The 9349-nt window shown below is 39.1% G+C and overlaps 2 protein-coding genes across 2 annotated transcripts in view; one reads left to right on the plus strand and one right to left on the minus strand.

The window, feature by feature from the left end:
* The window catches only part of LOC119416461 (epidermal growth factor receptor kinase substrate 8-like protein 2), a 5473-nt gene extending 4447 nt beyond the window's left edge, over positions 1-1026 (plus strand). Inside the window, exon 4 of the mRNA XM_037683696.1 lies at positions 925-1026. Within this exon, the coding sequence (XP_037539624.1) occupies positions 925-1026 (102 nt within the window). The remainder of the gene's footprint in view (positions 1-924) is intronic.
* A 4488-nt stretch (positions 1027-5514) lies between these two features.
* The window catches only part of LOC119416319 (fatty acid desaturase 2), a gene marked incomplete at its 5' end in the record, with an annotated part of 9780 nt that continues 5945 nt past the window's right edge, over positions 5515-9349 (minus strand). The window contains 7 exon segments of the mRNA XM_037683548.1: positions 5515-5566; positions 5773-5898; positions 6107-6186; positions 7001-7097; positions 7460-7557; positions 7707-7783; positions 7866-7926. Of these exon segments, the coding sequence (XP_037539476.1) occupies positions 5515-5566; positions 5773-5898; positions 6107-6186; positions 7001-7097; positions 7460-7557; positions 7707-7783; positions 7866-7926 (591 nt within the window).

Here is a 9349-nt window from a genome sequence, read left to right on the forward strand (position 1 = left end):
CTTCCTTGGTCTGCTACATTGGGGGTCGACGTTGTATAAACCTGATACATGTGGCTTTTAACAGCAATAAAAACCTGTAAATAATATATCAGTTTGATTATTCACAGGTTAAGCAGGTGTCCCAGCAGTTTACCTGTGGTTCATCAGTGTATTAGTTAAGGTCATACTATAAAAAGTTACATCTTATGCTGTTTGAAATACAACGACAGCCCCTTTGGGTTATACATTTTACAGTACACTGGTATCCTCTCCAGCATAGTGGCTGATGACCCTTCTGGCCCACTGAGTGATGTTTTAGACCTTCCTGTTGATGACGAGCCACCTGTCTGTCCTGCTGCTGTGTTTCTGGACCTCCTCCCAGGTGTAAACACCTGCAGCCTGCTTGTGGCATGACCCAATCTGCTCACCTCCCCCTCCCCATCCCACTGGAACACATATTTAAAACAAATTCCAGGGCAGCTTTTTCATTTATTTCTAATGATGAAATCAGACAACCTGCAAACTGGGAGCTCCAAACTGAGTTTGCATACGAAGAAAATAGATTTAATACATACCGGCAGCATAGATAAATGCATCTAAGAAAAACAACGTTCCTGTTTTGTTAAACTAAGCTAAGAAATGATAAAGTACACAAAGAAATACCAGCAGAGGATCACAGAAAAACTTGTCTCCTGAAAATATATTTGTCCCTAACAGGAGAAAACAAACAGCTGATGTTCATCTTTCAAAGTGTAGGAGTCCAGTGTTTTCTCTCTGCACGTTCAGGTTCCTGATTTCTGGGCGGCGCAAGTGACCCATTTCCTTGGAGGAGAATATAAGATGCTGGAAGTGTTCATTTCCCTGCTGGAGCATTAGATACCCACCTAACCTGCCTCCCTGAGATTAAATCCTGGATTACCTGTTTTTCTCCTCTGTGCCTCCAAGACGAGCCCCACTGTGATCATTTACCTTGGCCTCCAAGTGTCTAGCTGCTCCACCGCCACTCACCTCCTGCTTGTCTACCGTTCACTAGTGATGGCCAGGTGAAGCTTCATGAAGCTTTCATTCCACTTGGTTTAAAAATAGGTTCATTTCTCAAGGCTTCATGTGCACACTAACCCCGCCTGCTGGTTTAATATTTTCTCATTTCCACATCTTGTGACGGCCTCTCCTTGAAAAGAGATTAAAACACCTACATTCTATTTCATGATGTTTATTCATGTACATTTTGATGTTTGGTTAATGGTAAAATAAGTATTTTATTGTATTAAAAACATGTCGGTATAATTCCAGTCATTAGACGTTAAAAATGTTGCAGTGGTGGGACAGTGATTATGAATACTGGGGTCATGGTGACTTCTTTCATTTCTATGAAGGACAAGTGTTTATTCTACTGAGCTTGGACTGGTTCCTCTCTTTGAAATTGTCCACACGTCTGCTGTCAAACTTTCTGGACCTCAGCTTTGGCCTTCTTCTCTTTTTGTTTTCTGGTACAAAGCACAGCCTTAATAACTTAAAGGAACACAATAAATTAATAATTATTAATTTAAACACTCATCATATTTTCAACACATACCTTTCTGGTATGGAGAACATGAGTTTGAGCTACTGGTAGTTTTGCAACAAAGTCCCTGAAGCCTTTGTCTTTGACTATACACTGGCTGTTTGTCTCTCACAGTCATAATGTACAAATAAAGGTTAAATAAAAATATAAATAAAAACTTTATTTCAAGGATATCCAACAGCACATTCAAATGACAGAGCAGTCCTTCAATGACTTCACAAGAATCAGCTGTTTGTCGAGGCCAACAAGTGTGAGGTAACAGCACCGTCTGTTCAGCATCATTTCCCTCGTTGTCGGAGAGTTTGGCAACAGACCAAGGAGGCGTTGTTACCAGAATAAGAAATTCACTGATCAACATTGTTCTGTAGCTCCTACCTACTGGATCATTCTGAAGGGCTCTCCACCTGTGACATCAATTTAAAAGACACCCCCAGTAAATTAGCTCCCTATTTTATAAGTCCTTTCCCATCATAAAGGTTCTTTTTTTTTCATTCAACATTTATTTACACAGATAAATCATATTGAGCCTCAAAGACTCATTTACAAGTGAGACCTGTTTAGACAAGCAAAAAGTTATGAAAGTGACACATGTCTAGAATTTCAACCCCTCTGCAGCCGCACTCAAATGACCACATCCATCCTACCTTCCATGTGTCCCACATTATACCTGTTTCTGAGAGTTTCTTGTGAACGTCGGCCGGCAACCTCCACCTCCCCGACTCTTTGATAATTATCCAGCTTTTATGGTCAGACGCATCCTGGATGTAAGTCACAGAGGTCAGGGCTTCTAGTACCTTGTAGACTGGGATGGATATGACCACTAGGAGAGGCCTTGGATTCCCAGGTCATTCATCAGATCCAAGCCTTATCTCCTCATTTTACAAGGGTCACCCTAAGAAAGCGTCTGAGATCAACTATGCGGTTCTTGAAAGGGGTGGGGGGGGGGGTACTGTAGGACTCCATGGTTTTTTTCTCTGCAGGTTCCAGAGCTCTGGACAGCGCCAATGAGCAGCAGCTGTGGTCCAATTCCTCTGAGGAGCTCCAGGTGTATAAGAAGCTGGAAGTGTTCCTTTCCCTGCTGGAGCATTAGATATCAATCGAACCTGTCTCCCTGAAATCAAATCCTTGATTACCTGTTTTTCTCCTCTGCGCCTCCAAGACGAGCCCCACCTTGAACTCCTGTGATCATTTACCTCGGCCTCAACTTGTCTAAGCTGCTCCACCGCCGCTCACCTCCTGCTTGCCTACAAATCACTAAGGAACCGCCGCCATCACCTCGACCCCTTCTCGTCACTGACCATACGTACCTGGAATCCTCCACCCTCCTCTCAATGCAGTGAAGCCTCCGAGAAACCTGAAAGGAAAGAAACCTGTTCATAATCTTCACCATCAGCTTCTTTTTCAGATCCTCCAAGTGCCTCCTGTAAATATCCTAACACTGAAAATAAATTCACTTAACTTTTACTACGAGTTCGAGTCTGTTTCGCCTCAGTCTCTCTGTGCTGGGCTATCTACCTCCATTGTGATACAAATCAGACCAAAACCACATAAACCTACAGAATCCAGAGGGTTCTGTGACTGTAACTGACTGGTTTGTTGCTGGTCTGCTAGCAAACACCATAAAACTCATCCACTGATGTTCTTCAGCAGAAGTCTTTCAAACAGAAATGGTTTGGGGTATTTCTGGCCTGTCAGAGCACAGCTGTCACATGTTGAAACCACTGGTTGTTGTGCAGGGAGTTTACAAATCTGCTCATTTGAATATATGCAAAGGTCATCTGAGTGACCAAAGAAAACCACTGCTGGAGGATTCAAGTTTCACCTGTGAACTGGACCTGATACGTGCTGGAGGTTTCTCAGAAACTGATAAAGAGTCTGTTTTATTGGAGGGGAAAGGCAGGCAGTTATGTTTCCTTCTGTGAAACACTGAATCAGAGTAAGGGTTGGGGCCTTTCTAAAGCCTGGAAAATGCCTAATAAAAGATAGCAAGAGACTCGTGCACGTTCAGGAGACGTTTATATTTGCTTATCAACCCAGCTGTCAAAATAACTGCTCCATCCAAGGTCAACATTGTGGAGCCGGAATGACCTGACGACTCACACCATGTGACGAAAACGTGACACCAAATCACATTTTGCATTAACGCCTATCATTTATAAACACGCACTTCAAGATTGATCCTAAATAAGAGAAAATGTCTGTGTAAAGTGTTTGAGTCAACCTGAGTGGTATTAGAGCAGATTAACCAAAGGGCTGCCTTTACCTCCTATTCATGTCAACAAGGATAAAGTGGAGAAACTTCCTAGATCATTGCATTAACTGTAAAAATAATCCTAGTTTGATGAATCAGCAGCTGAATTATCAGCGTTCACCGTACTCTGCAGCACGTCAAAGCAATAAGAAAGATGGACTCTGAAAATTGCTTTAAAGATAAACTTTTAGTTGAATTAAACAAACAAAAAAATACACAACTGCAACACGACTGAAACTAAAACAGTTACATTTTCTGCAGAACTGCAGTGTGACTGCTGACCGCTGAATAAGTGCACTAAAATTTGCTGATGAAGAGGCTGAAACCAATTTGTTATGCTAAAAAAAAAGCTAAAAGCTAATGGGAACAAAATATTAGGCGAAAACCTAAAGAAAGAAAAAAAGCTGGTTAAAAACTACAAATAGTAAAATGCTAGTCAAAGGCTAAAAGTAGCAAAACATTATCTAGGAGTAGCAAAAATGCGTAAAAGCTAAATATAGATAAAAGCTAGCTGTACATGAAATGCTATTTAAAAGCAGAAAATGGTGAGATTAAAACTAAACAGCAAAATGCTAGCTAAAAGCAACAGTAGCAAAGGAGTAGCTAAAATGTAAAATTAGTCGAAGATTTGCTAAAATCTAAAAGCTGAATGTAATGTTGTGTATGTTCCTTTGTACTGAAACTCTGGCACAACAATTTCCTGTGGGATCAATAAAGTTCTATCTTATCTTATCTTAAGCTTAAAAAGCAATAAGCTAGATTAAAGTATCAAAAGGCTTTGCTAAAAGCTAAAATCAAAAGAACAGTAAGAAGACAAAAAACTGTGTGAAAGAACGTTACATGAGCTAAAATTAAACCTGTCCACTTTTGTAGTTTTTTTTTTTTGTAGGTTCATTATGATTAACGTAGCATTATTTCACAGTCTTTTCTTAAAATTTTAATAAAACTTTATTAAATGGCTGAAAAATTATTGAAAAAAACAAAACACAAACAAGCCACTTGTTGATGACACACAGCTGACTGTTTATTACTATTTGACAGAACACCACATTAAAAATGACCAGATTATCACTTTAAAGGTCAACGACGTTGTTTTATTAAAATTTTAAAAAGTGGTAACAATCTAAGATAAGAAAACAACAAAAAGTGATTGATCACAGTGCAGTTTGTGCCATTCTCACTGGTTAAAGTCTGTACATGTTAAACAACAACGAAGGGCAGGTTTAAAAGCATGACGAATCTCAGTTACCCCCAAATTTCACATCTTTAAGTTGCTCATCGTATATTTTGACAATCTTAACAGACTTATTTGTAATAAGAGGTAATTTTCTGTAACAAGGAGACATTGGCGTTATGATTTCAGCAGCTCAAACTGAACTGACAGAAACATAATCACATTTTCTTTGAACTGAACCAAGATATTGGGATTTGCAGACAACTTTTATAGCTATAAACTCAGCACGGCACAATCCTTTAAATGCACACATAAATAAACATTTGGCAGCTTTATTAAAACCATTTTTGTACTTTTTTATGTTTTGTCTGAAACATCATACTATTATTGAGTTGATCAATGTTAGATGTTATGAATTCTTCTTAAAAAAAAAAACAAAAAAAAAACATTTTCACTACAAACAAAATGAAATTGTAAATTGAACATGATTATTCAGGTTTTGATACAAAATGAGGAAAAAAACTTCACTGTTTTTGTTGAAGCTCATCATTTATGGAGGTATGCATCCATCCAGAGCTCTCCTGAGGTCTTCAGTGAACTGAAAAGCAAAAGGAGGAAAAATTGGACAAAACCTGAGTTTTTTAAAAGTGTACAGTTAAATCAGACAAGCAATCAATTCTGCATGAATATCAGATCTATGTTCATCTTACTGCATCTTTATTTCCTGAATCAGTTTAATCTCTTTGCTGTATGATCAGACACTTTTATTTAAAGTGTTGCTGCTCGTTGTGTCAGTGAGTCTACCTGACAACATCAGCCATTCCTCGCCACAAAGTTTTCATCTCGTAAAGAATCCCATGTTTTTCACACAGAGCTCGAACCCGCGGGGCCACCAGGTGGTAGTTGTGGCGAGGCATCGTGGGGAACAAACTTAGAGAGGAGCAATTAAAAATACACGTTACGGTCTTAATTTGGCTTTTTTTCCTTTGATTGAATCATAAATGATCCACTGGACTTTTTTACTCCTGTTTCTTGTTGTATCTGCAGAGGTGAAGGATTTCATTTAATTTCTTTAATATTTGAGACAGCAGACAGGCTAATTTAGAAAATATGTGCCGGACGACATCATTTGACTTACTGGTGCTCAATTTGAAAGTTGAGGTGTCCACAGAACCAGTCGTTGAAGGAGGACTGCTTGATATTACACGTGGCTTTTAGCTGCAACAAATAAAAAGAAACATAGCAGACATTTAATGCATGCATCAGTCTGGTAATTAGACAAGGAATACTATGAATGATGAAATTATAGCATACATTCTTAACCAGTTATAAGTATATATTATGGTAATAAACTGTTTACTTTTATTTAAAAGTAAAATCAAATTTTATTATTTTTATTATTATTTATTTATTTATTTATTTATTAACCATTATTTAACCAGGCAAATCCCATTGAGATCACAGATCTCTTTTACAAGGGAGGCCTGGGCCTGAAGGCAGACTAACACATGTTTTTGGTCTGTGGGAGGAAACAGGAGAAAACCCACGCATGCACGAAAAGAACATACAAACTCCACACAGTCCTTGGGGATTGAACCCAGGACCTTCTTGCTGTGAGGCAACAGCGCTAACCACTGAGCCATCGTGCTGCCAAATACATTGACTCGAAAATCATTTGTAATTGACATCCCTTCTAGGTTGGGTCTTGACACATCTTAAAAATAAACAACTTTTTAAGTATTAAAAGTTTACTCAAATGACTCAGTAGGACCTTCTGAGTTGATTTTAAACACTGGGATAGTTTCTGGTCTCTGGTCCTGCTCTGATAATCCATCCAGTCAGAATTAAACTGTATTTGTTTAAACGGAGGCTGTTTAGAAACAGGTAAGACAGTGATTGTTCAGACAGCTCGTAACACATCAAACAGGTCAGGGATAAAGGTGTGGAGAAGGTCAAAGCAGGACTAGATTATAAAACAACATTTCAGCAGATAAAACCATCCTTCATCAGAACTTGAGAATAATTCAGGCACCTGCATGGTCAGCCAGTCCTGGTGCCTCTCGTACTCGATCTCCTTTGGTAGATGATTCATCTGAGTCACCCACACAAAGCACTGGCTGTCTAAGAACCTGTAAAACAAATAAATAGATAAACTACTACAACAAACTGTTAATCAAATTTAATAATAAAAAAAAAAAACGTACTTAAAATAAAAGAAAAATATTATCTCTGTATGATGAGGAATAATTACTATAGGATTTAATCCTTTAAAAAATCATCTAATATATAGTACACATGAGTAATAACTTTCTTAAAAATATTAGACTTTTTCATTTTTAGCTGCTTTTAAAAATAAATTACAATTTTAAACACAACAGAACATTTGCAGACTGATTGTCATGTCTTCTTCACTTATAACATGAAACCATTCTTATCAGGACTTAGTAGCACGTGTGCGTTTTTATATGAGTTTCTGTTTGAGCACATTTACCTGACGAACGTCATGAGGGCCACCGAGCCCAAAAAGCCGTACAGAGGTGTATAACAGGAAAAGAAGCGGATGTAGTATGACAAATACCAGACCAGGTCCTTTAAAACAGAAGATGGAAATCATTTCAAGCGTTTCGTTAAGGCCTCGCTCCTCTTTTAATTTCATCAGATATACATATTTCTATTGGAAATTTTGTAACAAACTTGTTATATAACCGAACAGTATCACACAGAGGATGAAATCTTACCCCCCAATCACGCTGGGAAATAATGCCCTTCATTATCTGAATCTGGAAATAAACGGGCATGAGCAGCGGGGGTCCCACTGTGAACGAAACCTGGATTATTCCTGGAAGGCTTTAGATCATTTTGATTTCTTTATTTTCAATGAGTTCAGGCGAACGTACCTAGAAAGAAGTACCGATGTTGGTGATTATAGGGCAGGTAGTTCATTTTTTTACTGCCGTACTGCAACACAGAGAAGTACAGAGTTAGATGAGCAGCTGAGTTGTCACATGTAACATATACCTCAAGGCTCGGGGGCCAAATTTAGCTCTTGTTCAACTTTGATTTGACCCCTGAGAACACATTTTATTTGTTTTATAACCAGTTTGGGGAAAACAGTACACAAACTGCTAAACCTCCCTTTGGCTCCCCCTCTTCTTGCCCAAGGTGAAATTTAACTTACTGAAATTGGCCAATTCAAAAGAGAACTCCTACAGACCCTTTCCAAATAATTAGAATATCATGGAAAAGTTGTTTAACTTCCATAATTCCATTCAAGAAGTTAATCTTTAATACAAAGTGGATGATAGATTCAGGGCCCACAATATAAACAATTTCAAGTATTTATTTGTTTATTTTTACATAATTTGGGCTTCCAGCTCATGAAACCCACGAAAACAGGATTAAAAAAAAAAATAATAATTAGAATACTGTGAAGAAATCAGCCCAAATGTTGCAGGGCATGAATGTTTTAAACTGAGTGTGACACTAATCATCTACTAAACTCAAAGCACCTGCACAGGTTTCCCCAGGTGTCATTAAATTGCTTCAGTTTGGTTCAATATGCAGAAGACTGCAGACATAACAACTGGTCAGAAGACCATCATTGATTCTCTCCATAGGGTGGGGAAGCCACAAAAGTTCACAGCTAAGGAGGCTGGCTGTTCACAGAGTGCTGTGTCCAAGCATATCAATGGAAAGTCTAGTAGAAGGGCAAAATGTGTCAGGAGAAGATGCACCAGCAAAAGAGATGACCGTGGGCTTCAGCAGATTATCAAACAGAGAAGATTCCAGAATCTGGCAGAGATCCAGAAAGAGTGGAATGAGGCGGGAGTCACAGCTTCAAAAACCACCACATTCAGGCACATCCAGGAGACGGGCTACAACTGTTGGGTTCCTCGGTCCTCTTTTCAGATGAAAGTAAAGTTTGTCTTTCATTCAGAAATCAAGGTCCAAGGGTTTGGAGGAAGAAGGGTGAGGAACAGAACCCGTACTGCTTGAGGTCCAGTGTGAAATATCCACAGTCAGTCATGATTTGAGGTGCAATGTCCGGTGCAGGTGTTGGTAAACTCTGCTTTCTTAAATCCAAGGTCACCACAACAGTCTACCAGAATGTTTTAGAGGACTTCATGATTCCTTCTGCTGAGGATCTGTATGGAGATGCAGATTTCATCTTCCAGCAGGTCCTGGTCCTTGTCCATGCCGCCAGAAGCACCTAAACCTGGTTTGATGCCCGTGCCACAGTGCTTGACTGGCCAGACAACTCGCTGGACCTAAACCCATTGAGAATCTATGGAGTATTCTCAAGAGGAAAACGAGGGACACCAGACCCAACAACGAAGATCTGACAGCATCAAGGAAATCTGGGCTTCCATAACTCCCAGTC

This window comes from Nematolebias whitei, chromosome 10 (genome assembly GCF_014905685.2).
Source record: "Nematolebias whitei isolate Nwh7 chromosome 10, NemWhi1, whole genome shotgun sequence".
In the NCBI taxonomy this organism is placed as follows: Eukaryota; Metazoa; Chordata; class Actinopteri; order Cyprinodontiformes; family Rivulidae; genus Nematolebias; species Nematolebias whitei.